The sequence below is a fragment of the Chrysochloris asiatica genome, unplaced genomic scaffold (genome assembly GCF_000296735.1).
Source record: "Chrysochloris asiatica unplaced genomic scaffold, ChrAsi1.0 scaffold00168, whole genome shotgun sequence".
Classification (NCBI taxonomy): Eukaryota; Metazoa; Chordata; class Mammalia; order Afrosoricida; family Chrysochloridae; genus Chrysochloris; species Chrysochloris asiatica.
The window spans coordinates 3,146,975-3,170,723 of NW_006408686.1; the positions used below are offsets into that span (position 1 = coordinate 3,146,975).

At 52.3% G+C, this 23,749-nt stretch overlaps 1 protein-coding gene across 1 annotated transcript in view; it reads left to right on the plus strand.

Annotated features, from left to right (window-relative positions):
* Window positions 1–14,399, plus strand: part of LIPE (lipase, hormone-sensitive) — a 20,063-nt gene extending 5,664 nt beyond the window's left edge. The window contains exons 2-10 of the mRNA XM_006871510.1: window positions 5,573–6,108; window positions 8,776–8,866; window positions 8,954–9,099; window positions 9,262–9,447; window positions 9,591–9,885; window positions 10,863–11,090; window positions 11,320–11,492; window positions 13,094–13,516; window positions 14,154–14,399. Of these exons, the coding sequence (XP_006871572.1) occupies window positions 5,573–6,108; window positions 8,776–8,866; window positions 8,954–9,099; window positions 9,262–9,447; window positions 9,591–9,885; window positions 10,863–11,090; window positions 11,320–11,492; window positions 13,094–13,516; window positions 14,154–14,399 (2,324 nt within the window). The remainder of the gene's footprint in view (window positions 1–5,572; window positions 6,109–8,775; window positions 8,867–8,953; window positions 9,100–9,261; window positions 9,448–9,590; window positions 9,886–10,862; window positions 11,091–11,319; window positions 11,493–13,093; window positions 13,517–14,153) is intronic.
* Window positions 14,400–23,749: the final 9,350 nt, after the last annotated feature.

The window sequence follows — 23,749 nt, forward strand, 5'->3', positions numbered from 1 at the left end:
CAGTTTGAAACTACCAGCGGTTCCGTGGAAGAAAGATGAGACTTTCTGCTCCCGTAAAGATTTACAGCCTCGGAAACCCTGTACAGGGTCGCTATTGGTCGGAATCGACTCCACAGCACATAACAACAACAAGGCTGCAGAGCTTAACGGGAGCAAAAACCTCATCTTTCTCCCACAGAGCGGCTGGTGGGTTTGAACTGCTGACTTTAGAGTTAGCAATCCAGTGTTGATCCTACACACAGAACTGTTCAGATAATCACTGAACCCTACTTGTACCAGACTCAGGTTCCCAGTGGTCAGTTGACAAGACACACACAGTTGCACTGACTAGCGAGAAACCAAAAACCAACCCTAGTGATCCTAGGAGGCACAGTAGAACTGCTCTTTAAAGTTTCCAAGACTAAATCTTTACAGGAGCAGATAGGCTTGTCTTCCTCAGACCTTGCAGTTAGCAGCTCAAGGCTTAGCCCACTGTGCTGCCAGGCCTCCTGGTTGAGCTGGATGGTGGTAGTAGTTATAAGTCATGGAGTCGCTTCCGATGTATAGCGACCCTGCATCCTGTATATGGTTTCCGAGGCTGTAAATCTTTATGGGAGCAGAAAACCTCATCTTTCTCCCACAGAAAAATAGTAGTTTTGAACTACTAACCTTGAGGTTATCAGCCCAACTCATAACCACTACGCTACCAGAACTCCTTGTTGAGCTGGGCTGTTGTTGTTAAGTGCCATCGAGTCAGTTCTGACCCATAGCGACCCTATGGGTTTCTGAAGAGCTTACTGGTGAGCTTGAACCACCAACCTCGTAATTCAAACCGACTTTACAGTCCAGAGTATTAACCCACAACTAGTCAATAATTCCACAAGTAAGACTGTAATTATAAACTGTGATAAATACAACCGAGGAGAAATCCTGAGAAAATGTAAGAGAGAGGCTTCCCAAGGATGGGTAGATACTAACTGCTGGACCCAGGGATCGGAGGCACAGAGAGAACCACACAGGCAAAGACCTGGAGGCCGGAGGATATAGCACCTCACCATGTGGCAGGAGCTCAGAGCATGAGACAGGCTGTGAGGCCCAGATGGTGCCTGGTTTGGGAGACCGTGTCCAAGGTTTGCAGCTTTATCATGAGAATAACAGGGGTGAGTGGGATGAGTTGAGTGGGTGATAAGATCTCTTTTATTTTTATTTAATTTTATTTTTTTAAGAAAACTCTCCTGGCTGCATTGTGGAAAACATATTGAAATCAGAGGTCCAGAGACATAAAGAGTTGTTGTAATCGTCCACATGAGGATGAGACAGCCTAAACTCAGAAAGGGGTAATGGAGGGTGGGGATAAGGACCACATGCCAGATGTGTCAAGGAGGAAGAGTAAGCAGGAGTTGGGTGATGGATTGGATGTGGGGAGAAGGGAAGAGATGGCCTCTTATTGGAGAACTGGGGAAAGGCACACACACACACAGAGGCCAGGGTGCACACAAATGTAGATCTACATGCAGATGCATGTAAACACATGCCCACACAAACCCAGCAGTTTACCGACAAGCACACAGAACACACGTAGCTGAGACACACATAGGCCAGGACATATGCAGACACACAGAGAAACATACAAACATACAAATTCACAGACTGATGAGAAAAAATGTAAACACACAGCCCAGACACATTAGCCATGACACGGACCACCACGCCTGAGACATCCATGTGAACCCCCGAGACACTTGCATGGCACCGAGAAGGAGGGACACACAGCTCCCACACAGACACAGGCAGAGACCAGGAGCCCCAGGACAATGGTGGGAAGGTTCTGTGACCCTGGGCAGTCATGCCACCTCTCTGCGTCTCCAGTCATGGTCCCTCCCTCATATGTTATAGTGAAGATGATTTGATTGTATTTCCATCAAATAAAGCACGCAAAGAAGAGTGTCGGCCACGTAGAGATCGCTGTGGCCCCATATACAAGGAAAGAGGCACACTCACCTGCCCCGCCCCCCACCATCAGCGTCTACCCCCAGACACCCTTTTCAGAAGCCCTTGCCTCAGACCTGGCTCTTCTCCATCTTTTTCTTTCCTAGTGCTCTCCTCACCCTTCCCGTCCCCAGAGGCCAAAATCCAAGGGAGTCTGGAGACTGACCGCTATGCGGGACTAAGGACTGGACCCCCAAGCCCAGTTCCCTCAGCTCGGGCCCCTCAGCCTTTACCTCTGCTCCAATCCTTCCCCAGGCCCCAGTGGGCCTGCACTTACCCCAGTGCCCTCTGCCTGGGATTCTTGGTCATTTCTGGCAAGCTCAGCATCCCTTCCTCCCAACTCCACCCAGCCCAGTACCCCAGGAACAGGGCAAAGGGCAGAGGCACTGGAGCCAGGATACCGCGGATCCAGTCCCTTCCCCAGAGCTTTTGCAAGTTCCCGTCTCTGTCAAGCTGTCTTCTCTGACATCTCCAAAAAAGATGCCCACCCATAGATGGGAGACAAACGAGAAGCAATGCCTGTTGACCGAGCCAGCTCACATTGGGCATGTGCCAAACAAGGGCTACAGCAGTCAATTAAACAGACACAAATCCCTACCCACTGGGATCCTGTTAGCTAGTGGGGGAGACAGTTCTTAGGAAAATGGAATTCAAAGATCATGGGATTTGGGGAATGAGGTTTGGAAGCCGCCCTTTCTTAAGTGCTACAGAGAAAAATAACCCAATCTTGTCCATCATCTCAGGGAGGCACATAACAATAGAAATGTGTGCAGAAAATACTTGCACATTTACAAAACAAGCATTGCCTCACCCCAAGCTGGGCAGGAGTCCCAAGTACAGCTTCCAGACGAAGACACCAGCTTCACCCAGTGTCACCTGGCCCAGGTGTTCCACTGTCCTAGCTGCCGAGCTTGAAGCTGCCTCCTGAGGCCTCTGTCCATCTATCTACCCATTCATCTGCCCTGGGGTGGGGCTACTCCTTTCCCATACTTCCATCCACCCCTGTTGCCCCTACTCTGATGCTTCATGCCTTCTCTCCGTCCTTCATCAAGTGTTTGCTGAACACCCACTATGTGCAAGGCCCCATAATGCACCCTGGGTCCACCCCTTACCATCATGGGGATGACGTTGGTGGAGGAAAGACCGAGGGTTCACCTACCGCCATGCAGATCACACAGAGGCCTCAGTGCCTCTCATGTGCACGGCTCCCTTCCAATTTTGTATGTTTTTTTAATGCAGTTTTGTAGTTGTTGAGAATGAATAATTTTGTATTCTTAAGCACTCCACTGTTAACCAAGTGGTTGGTAGTTTGAACACCACCAGCCGCTTGACAGGAGAAAGATGTAGCAATCTGCTCCTGTAAAAATTGCAGTCTCCAAAACCCTAAAGAGCCCTTCTACTTTGACCTATAGGCACACTGAGTCAGGGTCACTTGGCAACAAGCTATCCCCCTAAGAGACCGCGTTCTCGCACTATGTGAGTATAAGCTTCACAAAACCAGGAAATCTGATTCTTCCTCTGAGGGCTGACAAACAACAAGCATGTAAACAAAAAAAATACACACTCGCAAAATGTGTAAACTGCCAAGAAGGAGAAGATCGAATTATGAAGACATACAATAATGCAGGAAGCCCCCAGTGCAGTGCGGACAGTTAAGGAAAGTACCTAAATGAAAAGGAGCTGGCTGACAAGCTCTAAGTCTCTTGAAGCCTTAGTTTCCCCATACGGGTGGTGGGGATCACAGTCTGGGTACCTGCTATGGGAACAGCACACAGTAGGACCTGTGACTCAAGCCTCCAGCCCATGGTCTAGCCTCTGAGCCTGGTACTGCCCTTAATTGGCTTTTGTCCTCCCCTCTCTCTCCTCAACAGCTGGGACTGGCTGTGCCAGGGCCAGCCTGAGGGGCGGGAGCTGAAATCACAGGGCCTTTGACTCCCTGAACCCACTCTGGGAAGAATGAGGGCAGCCTGGCTGGGTGAGAGGGGACAGTATGTTCAGGGCTAGGACTGGACTGCTGGGTCTAAGGGAGGAGGAGGCTGGGGGCCTAGACTCCTGGGCCTGAGGGAAGAGGGCTGGGGGCCTGAATTCCTAGGTCTGAGTGGACTTCCAGGCCTGAGGGATGAGGGGGCTAGGGCCTGGACTTCTAGGTTCTAAGGAAATCCTAGGCATGGTCTCCCACTGAGCTGGGCTGGGAGTAGGCAGAGGGGGCAGGGAGTTGGGCTCTGGGTTCTGTTTACAGCACGTGGTTCTCCCTGTCCTTTCTGGGTGGGCGGTGGAGAGGGTGGCCACACCCTGGACAGACAAGGCCCCTCCCCTGGTCTTATCACCCCAGGCTACTCCTGGCACTAGCCACAGTCCACAGTCCCTGTCCCGGGAGCTTGGAAGAAACCTGGGAAGGGTGAGTGCACAGCCAGCTGAGAGACAGGAATGGCCGCTGCGTCCCTCAAGGCCGCCATGGGGAGGAGCACAGGGATCCTAGGCAAGGCTCAAAGAGCATGGAATCTCGGGGCAGAGGACAAGGGGAGTTTGTTCGGGACCTGAGTAACTGGCATCTGAGAAACGGGGTGACCGGATGAGGGTCAGGGCAAGGTTCAGTCCGAGCTCCAACAGCTGACTTCCTGCCTCTGAGCCTCAGTTTCCTCTCCTCTAAAATGGGGATGCTCCCAATAAGAGTTGAGATCTGAACCTAGACAACCTGGGTCTCAGAGGGTTCGTAAGGATTAAATGAGCAAACACACAGAAAGCTCTTTACACGGAGTAAGTTCAAGGTCAGTGACAGTAATGAATGCTGCTGTCCAGGTCAGGGAGTGGGGCTGGCCTTGCAATCTAAGACGAGTGGGCAGGCTCTGAAGGCCAAAGGTCCCACTAGTTCCTAGGACCCCAGCATGGAGGGAGCTGCGTTCAGATGGGGTTCCACAGTCAGTCTCGAGGGCCTAGGAGGGGACGGGCAGGACTCAGTCCTCAGTTTTCAGTAGAGGGTTCAGGAAAGGAGTCCGGCTTGGCAATAGGGTCCTGAGGCATCACCAGGTGGATGGGAATGGATTGGCTGGGGCCTGAGCCCTCCCAAATTTTGGTGGAGGGGCAGGGTGAGTGTGAGATAGTTGGGACCTGAAGAAAGATGGAACGGCAGCCCCGAACTCCCGGCTCCTAAGAGAGGAGAGTCAGTGGGGACAGATGCCTAGAACGAACAAAGACCAGATCTTGGGAGCAGACTCCATAAGTCACACTACAGGGCCTCCCACCACCATAGCAGCTTCTTCCACGTCAGTTATAACCTGGCTGAACTGGAGGCCTACCTGGCTGTCCTCACCCAGCTCTGAGGTTTGGCTTACTATGCCCAGCACATAAGCCAGGTACAGCAAGTCCCAAACAGAGAGAACAGGGCTGAGAGCTCGAACTTGTGGCTCCTTGGGAGGAAAGGGGCTGGGAAACTGGACACGGGGGTCTGAGGGAGGAGGAGGCTGGGGTCTGGAGTCCTAGGTCTGAGGAAGGAGGAGGCTAGGAAGCTAGACGTCTGGGTCTGAGAGAGGAGGGGGTCGGGGGGCCTGAGGGGTCAGGGCCTGGGCTCCAGCCCTACCTAACAGGTTTCCCTACCTGTCCACAGCCTCCCGACTAACACACGGCATGGATCTGCACACCATGACGCAGTCGCTGGTGGCTCTGGCAGAGGACAATATGGCTTTCTTCTCCAGCCAGGGCCCAGGGGAGACAACACGGAGGCTACTGGGCGTCTTTGCAGGTGTGCGGGAGCAGGCACTGGGGGTAGAGCCAATCCTGGGCCGCCTGCTGGGCGTAGCTCACCTCTTTGACCTGGACTCAGAGACACCTGCCAACGGATATCGCAGCCTCGTTCACACCACCCGCTGCTGCCTGGCCCACCTTCTCCATAAATCACGCTACGTGGCCTCCAACCGCCGCAGCATCTTCTTCCGTGCCAGCCACAACCTGGCTGAACTGGAGGCCTACTTGGTTGCCCTCACCCAGCTCCGAGCTCTGGCTTACTATGCCCAGCGTCTGCTGGCCATCAACCAGCCTGGGGGACTCTTCTTTGAGGGAGAAGAGGGCTTCAGTGCCGAATTCCTGCAAGAGTATGTCACATTGCACAAGGGCTGCTTTTATGGCCGCTGCCTGGGCTTCCAGGTGAGCCCCCACTGGGCCCATGGTGCAGGTCCCTGGTGGTCCCTAACCTGGTCAGATAGTGGGAGTCACCATGATTGGAAACAGCAAGGGGAAGCTGGGGCTCTGAGTGAGATACATACAACAGGAGTCTCAAACTCATGACCTCTGGGCCGAATCTACCTACTGCATCCTGGGCAAGGCAGAAAGCTGTCCAAAACAGAAAATGCAAATATTTTTCACTAATAGAGAACAATTAGAGTCCTGGTATGGCGCTGTAGGATAAAGCATTAGACCACAAGGTCAGTTTGAACCATATGATCAGTGGTTCAAGCTCACTAACTCCCCCTTGGGAACCCTATATAGGGTTGCTATGAGTCGGAACTGCCTCGACAGCACTTAAAAACAATAGAGAACAATAGAAAAGTGCGAAGATTGCAGTTTATCAAAGACAGAAAACTTGCTAGACCTGGAAAAACAAGGTAGTTCCGGCAAGTTCCGGCTCTTCCAGGTTTCATTCTAGTTAAGCGAAGTTTAACTTAAATAGCTTTTCTTTTGTTTCCAGTCTTGAGTCTCACTAGCTACTGTCATACACTCAGTAGATCTACTCTGTGTTTCATGTTCCCTACCTGGTCCCTGAAGTCTTTTGAGTTTGAGACCTCTTGTTGTTAAGTGCCATCAAGTCAGTTCCAACTCTTAGCCACCCTGTATAGAGTTTCCATGGAGTGGCTGATGGGTTTGAACCACCAACCTTGCAGTGTTTATCCTTCAGTGTCATTATCAGGACTCCTTGAGACAGACCCTTGTTGTTGTTAAGTGCTGTTGAGTTGGTTCTAACTCATAGCCACCCTGTATAGGGTTTCCATGGAATAGCTGGTGGCTTTGAACCGCCCACCTTGCAGTTAGCAGTCCGGTGTTTCTCCTACAGTGCCACATAAGGACTTCTTGAGAGTCATAGGAGGAATCAATATTGTTCTCAAAGGCAGACTCTTACAGTTGTCCCGGACCATTGGAGTCAGGAGAGCAAAGGACACCGTTCCGTTAGCCCTGCTTTACAGAAAAGGGAGAGGAGGGTCAAGGAGAGGGGCTGCGCTTTGGCTACGCTGGGCCTGAGGCTCTGTATGTAGTCCCAGAATTTCCAGGCTGGGAAGGAGGGGTAATAGTGAGGAAGACATGGGTCAGGCATCCGGTCCCCCAGCTGCAGGCTTTCTCCCACCCTCTTGGCTATAGCTCCTCTCAGCACTGAAGGTGAGGCCATGCCCCAAAGCCCACGGGAGCTGGGTGGGAAATGATTGAAGGTCTCAGAGAATTAGGAGTCCTGCAGACAGACTCAGAGCAGAGACCCAACTTGCCCCTCTCAGGGGTCCCTGCCAATTCTGGCAGCCCACCATGCCTCAGGGAAGCCCAGCTGGAGTCTCTTGAGTTGGGTGACCCTGAGGCTGTTCCTGACCCTCTCAGGGCCTCCACCTCTCTCCCCCAACCCTCCACCCCTGTGACATCTAAACTTGACAGTCTCTTAATACACCATTCCACCCAGTCTCTCCCCAATTCCCTGTGGGCCACCCTATCCTCTGGAATCACACCCAAGCATTCCAAGGAACCTCTCCTCACCCGGACTGAACCCACAAACATCGACCAAGCCAAGCAGGTTCTTCCCCATATCTAGCAGTGACCTTGGAGCCCTGGGAGAGTGATCCCAGAGCCACCCGAGCCAGCATCCCAGCCACAATGGTCTGGCACTTGTCCCACTCTCTGGCCCACTGGGGCAGTAGCCAGGGTCAGGGCCACGCCTCGTGCTGCTCTGAGGCCCTGCTGTGTAGTGTTGCCGGCCAGCCTCCCCTCTAAAATGTCAACCTCCAGGAGAACAGAAGCCTCCACAGTCTCCCCACCCAGCGCCCAGCGCACAGTAGAACGGGAAGACCATCTGTGCTGGAGTCTCGCCTGGGCTCTGCTTTAACTGCCCCGCCTCAGCTCTGGTAGCTTATGTCGGATATTATCTGTTGGACTCCCCACTTTCCTTGATTTCCTCATCTGTCCCCCATCCTAAGTCTCAAACAGCCTCCTGATTTGGTTGTTTTCCTGCCTCAAGGTCCAGTTCCTGTATGTCTGTCTCTGACAGTTTCCCCTTTGTCTGCCTCGTTCCGTCTCTGTGTCCTCTTGGACCCTCAGTGATTCCCCTCACCTTACTCCCACCTCATAACACCCCAGTGACTCCTCCCTACACTTAGAAAAAGTCTACCCTCACTCCTGCCCACTCCCCACTCACTCCGCTCCAACCACACTGACCTCTGGCATTTGTGACCTTTGCCAGCCCCAGACAACCTCAGTACCTTTGTGCTTACCCTGCCCTCTGCAGGGAGCACCCTTCCTGCACTTCATTCAGATCCCACTTCAGGGCCCCTCCTGAGAGACCCTTCGAAGTAGCCTGGCCCATACTTGTCACTACGTCCCCTCAGGGCCCTCGTTACTTTATGTGTGTGTATTAAGTAAGTATGTCCCTCTTTGTTTGCTCTGTCTTCCCTTCAAGACCTTCAGTTCCACCAGGATGCCTGCAAGCGGAACTGGTGTAGTCAGAGTTCATTAAGAATGTGCTGAATGAACAAGCTCCCCAACACCTCTGCCCCTCTCCTGTCCCTGGCTCTGGAGGGAGGTCAGGTGGTGACCCAGCCATGCCTCTTCACCTCTTCACAGTTCACGCCTGCCATCCGGCCGTTCCTACAAACCATTTCCATCGGGCTGGTATCCTTTGGGGAGCATTACAAGCGCAATGAGACAGGCTTGGGTGAGTCGGCTAAGCCCTGCCCCAGCCTCACCTCCTGCCCCTTCAGCCTGCAACATGGGACTCCCTGACACTCCTGCCGACCCCCAGGTGTGACCGCCAGCTCCCTCTTCACAAGTGGCCGCTTCGCCATCGACCCAGAGCTGCGCGGGGCCGAGTTTGAGCGGATCATACAGAACCTGGACGTGCACTTCTGGAAAGCCTTCTGGAACCTCACGGAGATCGAGGTGCTGTCGGTGAGTGTGGGTCCCGGTGACCATGGGCCCTGACACATTATAGGCAGGGAGAGTGAGGCCCTGAGACGCATCCAGACCCAGAAAGAGAGCATGAGGATTAAGTCTGGGGCTGGAGGGGAGGTGTAGCTTCCATCCAGCGCCCCTTGTGGTCCCTCCCACCAGTCTCTGGCCAACATGGCATCAACCACTGTGAGGGTCAGCCGCCTCCTCAGCCTGCCTCCTGATGCCTTTGAGGTACCTCTGACTGCTGACCCTAAGCTCACCGTCACCATCTCACCCCCACTGGCTCACACGGGTCCCGCGCCCGTCCTCGTCCGCCTCATCTCTTACGACCTTAGGGAAGGACAGGTAGGACCCCAGCCTGTCACAGGTAGGAGGTGGTGCGGGAGCCCAGCCACCCCCACCCCAGATGCCCATCCTGCTTCCCCATCCCCACTGCTCCCTACACCCCCAGCCTGTCTCTGGCCCACCCATCTCCTCGCTCCCCCCAGGACAGTGAGGAACTCAACAGCCTGGTGAAGTCTGAGGGTCCACGGAGCCTAGAGTTGCGGCCGCGGCCCCATCAGGCCCCCCGATCACGCTCCCTGGTGGTGCACATCCACGGTGGTGGCTTCGTGGCCCAGACCTCCAAGTCCCACGAGCCCTACCTCAAGAGCTGGGCTCAGGAGCTGGGCGCCCCCATCCTCTCTATTGACTACTCTCTGGCCCCTGAGGCCCCTTTCCCCCGGGCACTTGAGGAGTGCTTCTTTGCCTACTGCTGGGCCGTCAAGAACTGCGCCCTGCTTGGTGAGTCTTAGCACCCCTCTGCAACCCCCCATTCCTGCCTCATCCTGCTTCAGCACACCCCCTGGCCCTGACTTAGTCTTGTACCCTCACTTTCTATCTGCTTCCCAATCCTCTGCCGCCTGCCCCCACGCCTACCCAGACCCCCCAGGCCTGCCCCCTCCTCATTTCCTCTGCCCCAGCCTTCTGCCTTCTGTTCCCATTTCTCACCAGACCTTGTGCTCAGCCACTTCAGCTTTCTGCCTCTTCCCCTAACTCCAGCCCCGACAGCCCAACTCTCCACTTCCCGTCTACTTCTTAGTCCTGCCTCTCCTTTCCTCCGTTGTCTCTACTCCTGCTCTCCTGCAAAGGAGCCCTGGTAGCAGAGTGGGTTTGGCACTGGACTGCCAACCTAAAGGTCGGCAGTTCAAACCCACCAGCTGCTTGTTGGGAAAAAGAGGCGCTGTCTGCTCCCGTAAAGAATTACAGCCTTGGAAATCAATCCTCTGGGTCAGTTCACTGTCCTGTGAGTCCCTAAGGACTGCGTCCAAATTGACAGGATGGCAGTGGCTGGCTTTCCACCTCCCAGCCCATGCTGCAGCCCACTTGTCCACCTCCTCTGACCTCATTCTTCACTTACCAACATCCAAGGGTGGACGTACACCCAGAGCAGGGTGGCGGTGTGCTGGCAGTCTGAACCCCTCCTGCCCCACCTTGCTTCTGCCCTCCAGCCTCCCAAGCTTCCCCAGTGTTTTCCAATCTCTGGGCCTCTCCCAGCCTAAGTTTTCCTGCTCCTCTGACCCCTATCTACCAAGAAGCAAAATTCCTGCCTCGCTTGACCTGCCCCTAAAATTGCAGTCATCTAAATCATGGAACTTCGGGACCCCACGCCCCATTCTCCTAGCTCAAATCTCAGGTTCCTCACTGCCATTTCCCCCACACACACCCCCACCGGAGTCCTCTGCACCCACCCAGCAGTGACTAAGTCCCCTCCAAACCAGGCTCAACAGGAGAGCGGATATGCCTTGCTGGAGACAGTGCAGGTGGGAACCTCTGCTTCACTGTGTCCCTTCGGGCCGCAGCCTATGGGGTGCGGGTGCCAGATGGCATCATGGCGGCCTACCCTGCCACCATGCTGCAGTCCGCTGCCTCACCATCCCGCCTCCTGAGCCTCATGGACCCTCTGCTACCCCTCAGCGTGCTCTCCAAGTGTGTCAGCGCCTATGCCGGTGAGGACCACGTCCGCAGGGCTGGGGGCCAGGGGACTTGGATAACTGGGTCTTATACAGGGAGAGGGGTGGAGGGCCCAGGCTCCTGGGTCTGAGGGAAGGAGGGCTGGGAACCCCTTGTTCCTATTGAGGAACCGGATATTCTTGAGTCCCTGGGGGCACAGATAATCTAAAGTTCTGGGTCCAGAAAAAGAGGAGACCCACTTGACCCCCCACATGCATTCTGCAGGTGGGGAGACAGAAGAGCACTCTGACTCAGGCCAGAAGGCGCTAGGCATGATGGGGTTGGTGCGGCGGGACACAGCCCTGCTCCTCCGAGACATCCGCCTGGGCGCCTCCTCATGGCTTAACTCCTTCCTGGAGCTCAGCGGGCGCAAGTCCCACAGGACTTCCTCAGTGCCCGTGCCAGGTAAATGACACCATCTCTTACACACATCCATGGGCGACAGTCTGGCTCCCAAAGTGCTGAGAAGCAGAGATCTCCTTCTTGCCTCCACCCCAAACCCATCCCTCTTCCCACCTCCCACCCCATACCCATCCCTTCGCCCTCCTACTACCCCACATCCATCCCTCTTCCCTGCCACCATCCCATGCCCAGCACAATACCTAGCACACAGTAAGTGCTCTTAGAAAACGCTAGCACCCTAGAGAGGCTGTGTCCTGTGACCCCTAGGGGTCAACAGTTCTGTTCCAAAGGCATCAACACCCTTCTGGGTCACAGTCTGCCTGTACAGTTGTTCTCAGACCTTCCTGCACTGTGTCTCTATAGATTTATAAGGACCAGTGGGAAAACTGAACAGTGTAGGGCTCTCTGGTCCTGTATAAACCACCTGGGTCTGATTAAACTCTGCGTAACAGAGCTGAGGTCAAGCCTAACGCAGTCGGTCACACCAGGCTGGCCAAATGTGCATCTTTAACATCATTTGTCCAGTCACTCAAATGGAAGGCATACAACTGAAGAACGCAAAGCTAATTTGGGGAGCAGATCCATGTGGCTACAGGTGAAGGGGGTCCCTGAAAACTCATATGCCCCAGAGACTCATTCTCACTCGCTGTGAAAGTGCCCCCTTTCCAGCCTCTGAATCTAGTGGTCCCCTTGGACCACTCACACTTTCTAGGTCAAGAACCCAAAAAGAACTGGTGTGGCCAGGCAGCAGCTAGAATAGGGCCCCTATCTAAAATAAAACGTGAACACTGATGGCTGTTGCTGTTAAGTGCTGTTGAGTTGGTTCTGACTCATAGTGACCCTGTATAGGGTTTCAAAGGAGTAACTGGTGACTTTGAACCACCGACCTTGTGGTTAACGGTCCAGTACTTCTCCTGAACACTGATAGTTGTTGTTAAGTGTGACCCTTTATAGGGTTTCCAAAAAGCAACTGATGGGTTTGAACTTTGGGGTCCAGGGCATTATCCTGCAGTACCACACCAGGACTCCCCCAGCACTGATAGAGAGGAACTTCAAAAAGTTGTGGGAAAACTCCATTTTTTTTTATTCTATTTTTCGTTAACTTTTTAGAGTCCCCTGGTATATCACTACCCCTCTGAGCCCTCACCATCTATGAAAGGACAGAGGAACTAGCCTCCCTGAAGTGAACATTCCCAGTTTTTCCCACACCCTAACACAGAGGAGTCCTGGTGTGGCGCTGTGGGCTAATGACTCAGACTGCAAAGTCGTTTGAACTACAAGCTTGGTGGTTCAAGCTCACCAGCTGCTCCTTGGAAACCCTATACAGGGTCACTATGGGTCGGAACTACTTGATGGCACTTAACAACAAAACACACAACCTATGGGCTAAAGACCCTCTTCTATCACATAGCTCCACCTCCAAGGGCCTACTGTGTGTATGGGGTGGGGGGAGCCGAAGGGGAGGAATCTCCTCAGGAGAGAGTCTGGGGGAATATCCATGCCTCTACAGTGCTAGGATGAGCTATTCCAGGGGACTCCCCTGCCCCACAGCTAATGAGGCTGCATCCAGCCCCCTGACCCTAACCTTCTCATAGAGTCTGCCACAATGCGGCGCAGCGTATCAGAGGCAGCGCTGGCCCAGCCCGAGGGCACGCTGGGTGGCGACCCAGTCAAGAGCTTGACAGTGCAGGACCTGAGTCTCAAGGACAGCTCCGGGACATCAGACACCTCCGAGCTGTCACTGTCGGCTGAGACACTTGGCCCCTCCAAGCCCTCGGACGTCAACTTCTTACTGGGGTCGGAGGAAGTGCCGCCAGATGAGCCTAAGATCGCTGATGAAAAGCACACCCAGGACCTCTCCCACAAGGTCACCTTCCCAGAGGGCTTCCATCCGCGGCGATCGAGCCAGGGAGCCACGCGGATGCCCCTCTACTGGTCGCCTATCGCCAAGAACCCCTTCATGTCACCGCTGCTGGCTCCGGACAGCATGCTGCAGACCCTACCACCCGTACACATCGTGGTGAGTCAAAGAGGGTCAACACACGGATGGGGATGATGGAGGGATAGGTAATCTTTAGGGCGCAAGAACTGGGTGGGAGGACGTAACCGAGTAGAGACGTGGGCCACCAGGAAGGGACAATGTCTGGGAACTGGAGGGGGTCGGGTGTTTTGTTTTTGCTATCTTAATAAGTGCCTAGGAGACCTAGTAGCACTGTGAGTTAGGCGCTGGACTGCTAACCACAAAGTCAGTTCAAACCCACCATCCGCTCTCAGGGAGGTTAAGGCTGCTCCCTAAAGATTTATAGTCTCGGAAGCCAAGTATAGGGGCGTTACGAGTCGTAATCTATTAGACGGCAGTGGGTTTAGATTGAACGCCAGATGCAAAGTCCGTGGGCTTACAGTTAAAGGGAGGAAGAAAGGCCAGGCATGGTCAGGTCTGGACGACCAAGTTAAACTCATTTTTCTTTTTTTCCCCACATTTCCATCAATTTTTTCCATTCTCCTGCCAACTCTCCATCTACCCCCAACCCCGTGTTAATGTGTTTCCCACTCCCTTCATTCCCCCTTGACTGTCGGCCCCCCATCTGGACGCCTCCGGACTACTACTAACCTACTCCCCGCCCCGCCCCCCATTCCTCTACCCCGCCATCCCTCAGGCGTGTGCGCTGGATCCCATGCTGGACGACTCCGTCATGTTTGCGCGGCGGCTGCGTAGCCTGAACCAGCCCGTGACGCTGCGCGTGGTCGAGGACCTGCCGCACGGCTTTCTGAGCCTGGCCTCGCTGTGCCGCGAGACGCGAGAGGCAGCTGCGCTGTGCGTGGCGCGCATCCGCCTAGTCCTCACCCCGCCGGGCCCCGCCGCGTCCGCTCCCGCCACAGCGCCGCGCACACCGCCAGCCTGAGCCGGGCCGCCCGCTCGAGGAGATGGGGGTCTGGAAGGGCGATACTAAAAGCCTCTTGTTCCCATCTGCGCAGGCCTCCGTGGTGAATGCGCCCCGAGACGGGCTGCGGGGACCCCCCTCGAGGGGCTCTCAGACCGTAGGGCACGGCAGGAGGGGGCGGGCTGTGCCTTAAATTGGGGAACTGGAGGGGGCGTGGGGCGGGAGCTGCAGACTGGGATCCCAGCCTAGGGGAGGGGGGCGTGCACACACCAGTCGACTGCACTCCATCACTGCCTTCTGCTGCTGCGACCGACCGACACGGGGGCGGGCCTGGCCCATCCTTGCTAGGGGTTGGTTTCTTTGTGTTCGGGTTTTTTGTTTGGTTTGTTTTTGTTTGTTTCTTTCTTTCTTGGTTTTGTTTTTGTAAATAAAAGGTATTTAACTAGTTTAGCCTCTCTTGAGCTTCTGGGTTGTCGCCAGAGGGCAGTGTTGGACTCAAGCTGCTGAGAACCTAGCAACTAGAGACCTTTGCTTGAGAGAGTGTAAGGTCCCTGGAAAGGAGGGAGTCTGGCAAATCAGGATTCCTGGAAGTACACACGCGCCCTCACGCGGTATCTATCAGTTAGAACACTTCTCCCTAGTCCCAGTAGGAAGCTGTTGTAAGGTGCCAATGAGTCGGTCGGCCTCATAGTGATTACATGTCCAACAGTCGAACACTGCCCAGTCCCGTGCCATCCTCCCAAACCTTGCTTTGTTTGAGATCCTTGTTGCGGTCATTATTGTTTCAATCCATCTTGTTGAGGGTCTTCCCCTTTTTTGCTGACCCTTCTTCACTTTACCAAGCATAATGTCCTTCTCCATGGACTGGTACCTCCTAACAACATGACAAAGTCTCATCATCCGCCATTCTAAGGAACATTCCGGTTGTACGTCTTCCAAGACAGATGTGTTCATTCTTCTGGCTGTCTACAGTATATTCAATATTCTATAGTATAGTCAATATTCTTCACAAACCATAATTCAAATACATCTATTACTTTGGTCTTCCTTATTCCTTAACCAGCTTTCATATCTGTATGAGGCAACTGAAAGAAAATACCATGACTTGGACCAGATGTACCTTAATCCTCAAAGTGACATCTTTGCTCTTTAACAATGGAACTCAGCCTAGCACTGGCCAGGGAAAGAAAACCATGTCTTGTGTTCCAAAGGCTCCAGTGACCTAAACTCAATTCCAACACCAGACCAAAGCTATCAGGAAACCTGACTGGTCACCCAAAAAATGAAGCACAAAACCAACCCCAGTGAATCAGAATCAATTCCAATTCACGGTGACCCCATGTGTTATAGGGTTTCCTAAACTAATCTCTGAGGAAGCAGATTCCCAGGACTTTCTCCCCTGCGCATTACTGAGTGGATTTGAATCACCAGCCTTTAGCAGGACAGTACATACTGTTTTCATCCCCCTAGGAACCTGCCCAACAGAGAGCCACACTCAGTCCTTCAAACAACATTCTGAGGGCTCGCCCCTTGGAAGCGATTCATACCCAGGGTTCCTCTGCAAGGGACTTCGCATCCTGGGCTTGGGGGTGGAAGGAAACAGGTTACCAGCCCCCTGGGAGCTCCATCTTTGGTCATCAAGGAAGGCTTCACGGAGGAGAGGATCGATCTTCACCTTAAAGGATAAGCACAGGTTTCTGGACAGATGCAGTTATGGGAGCCCATCAGGCCTGGCCAGAAGTTCAAGTGGGGAGAGGCCTGGGGGTCCTGAGTGGTCAGCAGGGGAGATCCCAAGGGTCAGGAATGTCATTTGAACTGTAACTGGGCATGTGGAGGGAGCTATAGAAGAGCTTTAAGCAGGAGAGGGTCAGGGTCAGCTGGGCAGTGAAAACATTTGAGGGATGGACCTGGAAGGGTAAGATGGGTGCTCTAAAGACAAAAGAGGCTAATGGCAGAAAAGACAATGTCTGATCTGGGGCAGAGGTCATGAATGCAGGAAGTGGGGGTGGAGCAGATCTCAGAGCCACATTTGAGGTTGAATGAACAGAATTTAATCAGGAAAGCTGGGAGGACCTTACAGGAGGGCAAGAGGGCCGGGAGGGCACCTAGGTCTGACTAGGGAAGCCAGTGGACCTAAAGGACGTCTTTACACTGGGAGCGGGAAGAAGGGATACTGAGGTGAGTTTTGAACATGGTAAAAGCAAAAAAGGTCTTCCTGGGACAAAACAGATGGACAACCAAGAGACAGGAGAATGGTTGGAGCTGAGGGTCTTCCTCCTTTTTGCTGACCCTTCACTTTAGCAATATCTAAGATCACACATCCTGGACTGCGTTTCTGGTTGGAACTCAGTCCAGGATTTCTGGTTGGAGCTGAGGAACCTGAACCTGTCAGGGAGAATGGACAGGTGGGATGAGCAGAGGACTGAAAGAGCTCCACAGACCATGGCTCCCAGAAAGAGGTGGGCAGTGGAAGGTGAATCCTGGAGGGTTGGGAGGAGAGCTGGAGAGGAAGGAAGCTCAACCAGGAGAAAGGAAGGTAGAAGACGGTAAAAGGGAGTTTCGGGCGGGGAGAGCGGTCAATGTCAGGTGAGGCCTCCAATGGGATTCTAGTGTGCTGAAGAGGAAGTGGGAGGTGAGTGATGGAGCTAGGAATGCCCCAAGTTCTTGAATGTAAAGGAGATGAGTGGAATTCAAGGAAGCTTCATACAGGATGTGTGTGCGTGTTTAAAATAGAGATGATGGAACATGTTTTCATGCTGCCAAAAGGATAGGGAGAAAGGGGCAGGCTTGCAGGGTGTACCCTTTGATTGGTGGATGACGCATGGAGGGGACTGTAACCATGGCAATGAAATGATATAAGATAGGATGAATGTAAAGCTAATGTTCTCCCATGTAAACTACCACATAATTCACAATAAAACATTTTTTTAAAAAGATAGGAGAGAGAGAGCAAGATATCCATCACAGAAAGGCAGTTTCCCAAGGGGATGATCAGAAGAGGCCCTCCTTCGCTCAACAGGTGATTTCTGAGTCGGGGGGCCTGAGGAGGGTAGGGGCATTGCTCAGATGTCTCCCTGAAGGCCCAGACCCACTGGTCAGAGTCCCATCTCCCCCTAGCCAGTCCATGGGAGCCATTGTTCACTTCTACCAAAACAGGTGTCACTCCACCTTCCTGTCTGCTCCTTCCTGTCCACGTCTCAGGAAAGGTTCCATTGTCCTCAGTCCTCCAGAGCTTTGAGTCTTATTCTGGGTCCCTCTTCCTCCCACAGCCCATCAGTTCCTAGATTGTTCTATCCACCCCAGAAATCTCTCCACTCCATTCCGTCTGTCTCTGCCCTGGTCCAGGCTCCCTCCTCTCCCATCTGGATCCCTACCCCAATCACCTCCTGGACTCCTAGCTTCCAATCTCATTCCTTCAGTTCTGGCTCTATCTCTAACTGTACTCCCCTGCTCTAAAATCTTCTATGGCTCCCCATTATCTCTGGCCCCCAGGACAAAGTCCAAACTCCTCAGCCTGGCCACTGGCCTCTACCCACATCTTTTCTCATCTTACAGCTTTGAACTTCTCTCCAATGGCAACATGGACTGGCCTTGCTCTTGGGCCCTTACACACAGGAAATACTCCTTCCTGCCTCCCAGTCTTAGTTCAGACCAAACACCCTCCCCACACCCTTTCCTGCACCTTAGGGCTAGCACCTCCTCCTAGAGTTGAGTTGCAAGGGCACCTCCTCTGGAAACCCTTTCATGATCTCGACAAACCCCAAAAAATACTTTCTTCTTGGCTTCCCCGCCCATGCACACCCCTGTCCATCAAAGTTAGGTCTATTCCGGGGTTCCTTGAGGGCAGGGCCCAGGTCTGACTCACTCGGTCACCACCATCACCCAGCACGGGGCCTGGCACAACGGAAGCTTCAGGAAATGTTTGTGTAACTGAGTAATGGGTGGGTGAATGGGTGAATGTGTGAGTGAGTGAGGGATTGGGGATGGGCGAGAATCGGATTGAGGGGATTCCGAGGACAGGAAGGACTGAATGCAGGAGTGAGCAGGGCAGATGAGGAGGATCAGCCTTAGGGTGCAAGGAATGCAGGGATGAATATCTAAAATTGTGCATCCCGGCCTGAGTTTCTCCAACAAAACAAAAATGGGTTTGCCCTATCTAAGCATCCCCCTGAGTCGCAAACCTCACCGCAATTCACCATTCCCGGTCCGAGCTATGGCCCAAATCGTAAAAATGGGCGTGCTGGAAAGGGCTTACCCGACCGGGCCCGAAGAACCTGTTCCCTGCGAGGCTACTCGGGCCTCTGCAAAGCCCAGCAAGTGCTAACACTGAATCTGACCGTGCTAGTTCCCCGCCTATTGGCCGAATGGCAGCGAATGGTGAAGACTGGCGTCTTCACCAGCCTATTGTTATCGGATTTGGTCTGTGGGTCCCGCCTGCCAGGGAAAGCGCCCTGAGTGGCCTAGGGAAGCAGTCTATTGGCTGGAAATCAGTGACTGACGTCAAAGATAGCTTATCGCTGCTAGACACTGAATGAGGGGGCCCCACCCTGACCCCGCCCGCGTCAGACCCGCCTCTGGTGAGAGGTAGGGGGCGGTAGCTGAGGGCGTAGTTGGTTACAGAATGGAGATGAATGGGGTTTCTGGAGGTACATACCTGGGCTGTTAGCTGTCCTGCTCCTTTGGTCCTGAGGGAGAATGAGGAATGAGAACCCAGATTCTTGGACCTGAGGGAGGAAGGGGCTGAGGACCCAAGAGATGAGGAGCTGGGGCCCTGGATTCCTCAGTCCTGAGGGAGGAAAGTGTTGGGGACCTGAAGGGTCTGGATCCCTAGGCAACGCCTGGATCCCAAGAGTCTTTGCCCAGGGATGACAGATTTGGGGCTCGAGATTTTATGGAGCGATTTATGAGATTGGAGCGAATCCAGCACCCCCAGACAAGCGTTCTCAACCCTAAGACGTCACGTGGAATACAGACGGAAAGGGTAGAGGACTTAGGGCCAGAAACTCTAACCTAAAACGGAAGCCAGGAGAAAGGTGCTGTCAGCACGCAGACTGAGAGAAGACTTCAGACTCACAAGTAAACAAAGAGAGATATAAGTAATTAAAACAGTAACAATAATAGCAGCTGTCTTGTACTGAGTTTATTGTGGACCAGACTGCTGGCTAAGTACTTGACATATCTCATGTCTTCCTCATCACAGCTTTAAGAGATCGAATTATTATTATTATCCCCACTTTACAAGTGAGAAAATTGAGGCTCAGTGAGGGAGAATCAAGATACAAATATAAAGAGATTAAGAGACACATACACAAAAACAGATGGGGATAAACAAAAAGATAAAGACAGGTCTAGAGATAGAGAGAGAAAATGGACTGAGAACACAAGGAGAGGGGCTGGGGTCCTGGACTCTTGGAACTGAAGGAGAAGGTGACTTGGGGAATAGACTCAGGATCCTCTGGAAGGAGGGACCCGGGCTCTAGAGGATGAAGGACCAAAGCTGGGGACTCCTGGGTATTTCTCCCCAGACTCCACAATAGCAAGCTTGTCCAATCCTTCTTATTGTGGGCGTAGGGCATGTTGGGGTCGAAATAGTGATTAGGAGGGGGTAGGTGTATCATTATCCTATTAACAGTTGATAAGAAAATGATTCATGGGGTGCCCCTGGCTTGGGAGGGGCTTTTTCCCCACAGTCCCTGCTCTTTGATCTGAATGGATCAAGACTTAGGAAGGATTGAGGCTAGGCAGAGACTCTCTGTCCATTTCTATCTCTGCATCTCCATCAGCTATCCTGTTGTCACCGCGGCCTATCCTGAGGACAGATGGGCCACCCTAGAGCATCAACAGCTTTCCTGAAGGGTCTTCATCTCTCTGGGTCTCTCCCACTTCCTCCCAAATGAACCAATGCTACTACAGGTCCTGGCACATAGCAGGGGCTCAGCATGCGAAAGCTGGACGGTAAATAAGGAAGAACAAAGAATTGATGCTTTTGAGTTATGGTGTTGGGTTGGAGGAGAATATTGAAAGTGCCGTGGGCTGCCAAAAGAACCAACAGATCTGTGTTGAAAGAAGTGCAACCAGAGTGTTCCTTGGAAGCCAGGATGGCCAGACTTTGTCTCTCATACTTCGGACATATTATCAGGAGGGACCAGTCACTGGAGAAGGATATCATGTTTGGTAGGGTGGAGGGTCCAAGAAAAAGATGAAGACCCCCAGCGAGATGGATTGGCATCAATGGGCTCAAGCGTGGCAACAATAGTGAGGTTGGCCTAGGATCTGCCCCATGTTTCATTCTGCTGTGCATAAGGTCACTATGAGTCGGTACCAACTCGATGGCACCTAACAACAACAACAGCAACTGCTGATCGAATGGATAGACATCTATATTTTTTTGTCCTGTTCTTTATCTGTCCCCATCCCATCTCCTTCTGTGCCCCTGTCTTATTTCTCAGCCTCTCCCTGACCTCACCACCTTCTCCCACCTTCCCTTTCACCATTTTCTATCTTCTGAAGACATTGGGCCCACCCATCCCGTCATTCTAATTAGGAAGAAACTGAGACTCATTTTAGAAGAAGTCATCCTCCCAGGGTCATCTGTGGGACATTTAAGGGAGTGGCCCTTGGGGCTGAAGAAAGAATGATCAAGACCCCAGACACAGACACAGTGTCAACACTTCAAGTCACGAATGCCAGCTCACACCAAACACACAAGCACGTGCCCTCACAGGGACACCCACAGAATCATTACAATCACAGAATCACCCACACTCACAACACACACAGGAATAACCTAACCCACTGGCAAAACAGACACACATCCTAGTTACGCAATTATAACACCAGCCACCAATAGGCCACGCATGAGCAAAGATTTGGTTTTGCTCACTGTCATGGTTCCAGCAAGCAAAACAGAACAACAACAGCCGTATCAGAAACACTTAACAAAATGTGTCCTATGTGCCAGGCACAATTCGGAGCACTTTACACGAATTAGCTCACTAAACCCTGTCAGAAACAACCCATTTTGCAGATGGGAAAATTGAGTTCCAGAGAAGTACATTGACTTGCACAAGCTTTCACAACCATTAAGAGGCAGCTTCAGGATTTGAACCCAGGCTTTCTGGTTCCAGTGTTCCCACTTTTGACCACCATGCAAGTTACCGCTCAATAAATAAGTGCTGCCTGTCTCCAGTCCAAATAACAGATTCACGACATACCACTGAGAACACATCCAAAACACAGGTATCCAGTGTGGGTAGTAACGGGAGGGCAATAAAAACTCAAACATAGAAAAGACCACCCTTGCATCTACAGACACAGAAAACAACACAAAGAGAGACACTTGTGACAATCCTAACATAGATACACAACACCTAGGGAGCCACACACCCACACACCCAACCCCAGAAGCAATGGTATACCCCGAGCTTCCTCAATCTCTCCTGTTCCTTCCCTGTCTCTCTGGGCTGCTCTTCAAGGAAGCTGCAAGTTTAGGATGAGAAGGGGGGCCAACTCACTTGCCTGCTCAGCCTGACCGGTTCTGCCAGAGTCACCGATGGCACCACCCGCCTTGTGAAACCTGTGTTGGGCAACTGGACTCAGACAGGGCCTGTGTTCTGAAGGAGAATCAGGCAGGAGACCTGGACTTCTGTGTTCTGAAGGAGGAAGGGGACTTGAAGCTGTGTCCTGAAGAAGAAGGGGGAAACAGAGTTCAGGGGAGGAGAGCAGGGGGATTGGGACCTAGAATACTGTTCCTGAGGGAAGAGACATTAAGAACCAAAATTCTCAGATCCTGAGGAGGGAAGGCTGGGGCCCTGAACTCCTGGATTTGGGGGAAAGAATAAACCAAGAATCTGGACTTCAGTGTCTTCGAAGGCAGGGTTGCCAGATGTAGGAAATAAAAATACAGGCCTTTTCATTAAATTTGAATTTCAGATAAATAATGAATGCTTTTTAGTATAAGCATATCTCAAGCAATATTTGGGACATGTTAGTTGCCATTCAGTTGTGTCTGACTCACAGACACCCGATGTATAACATTGTCCGAGCTGCATTGGCTTCATGTTGTTGTTGTTGTTGTTATTGTTGTTGTTAGGTGCCATTGAGTCAGTACCGACTCATAGTGACCTTATGCACAGCAGAATGAAACACTGCCTGATCCTGGGCCAACGTCACTATTGTTGCCATGCTTCAGCCCATTGATGCTGCCACTTTGCCAATCCATCTCACTGGCCACCCGTCTGTCAGTTTGTCGTACTGTGGTGGCTTGTGAGTTGCTATGATTCTGGAAAGTAGACCATGGGTATTTTAAATACCAGCAGGGTCACCCATGGTGGACAGGTTTCAGATGAGCTTCCAGACGAAGACAGACTAGGAAGAAGGAGGGATGAACTACTGCCAAATATTTAGTCACTAAAAACCTTATGAATAGCAGAGAAACACCGGCTTCATGATCTTCAGTATATTTCAGTCCATTGTTGTTATCTTGTCTCCCCACCTCACTGAGGGTCTTCCTCATATCCAGTGACCCTCTACATTACCAAACATGATGTCCTTTCCTATGGAGTCCTGGTGTAGCGCTGTTGGATAAGCACTGGATCGAAAAGTTGGTTTGAACTGCAAGGTCAGAGGTTCAAATCCACCAGCTACTCCTCGTAAATCAGTCACTATGAGTCAGAACCGACTCAACAAACACGAATCAACAACAGTCTTTCTTGATGATATCCCCAAAGTAAATAAGTTGAAGTCTCACACCCTCCCTTCTAAGATATATTCTGTATTTGTTGGACATGTGATCAGGAGAGACCCATCTCTGGAGAAGGACATCATGCTTGGTAAAGTGGAGGGTCAGTGGAAAAGAGAAAGACTCACCCAACAAGATGGACAGGAGCACTGGACTCAAATGTAACAATTGTGAGGATGGCTCAGGATCAGGTAGTATTTCGTTTTGCTGTACATAAGGTCACTATGAGTCAGAACCAACTCAATGGCGCATAACAACAACACTTGGTTTTAAAACTGATTTGTTTGATGGGGGTGGGGGAGCTACAAAGGCAAGAAGTAACTGGTTTACAAGCTTTCAAGAGGGAACCTAGAGCCAGGGGGCCTGGAGGAAGGCAGAATCTCCAGTAAGTAGTATCCAATCTGTCTAGGCGGAGCTGATAAAATGAAATGCAGATGGGTCTCTTGTGATACAACAGTGAAGAATTGTTATCAGGACTGATTGTGAGGGTTGGAAATGTAAAGGTAGACGTTTTATAACAAGGAAGGGAGTGATTAACTTTCCAGACTAGGAGCAGAGGTCCCTAGGACCATCAACGGAGAAGAGCCGAGAGCGGGACCCTACCCAGAGAAAAAATGATGCCTGAGATGGA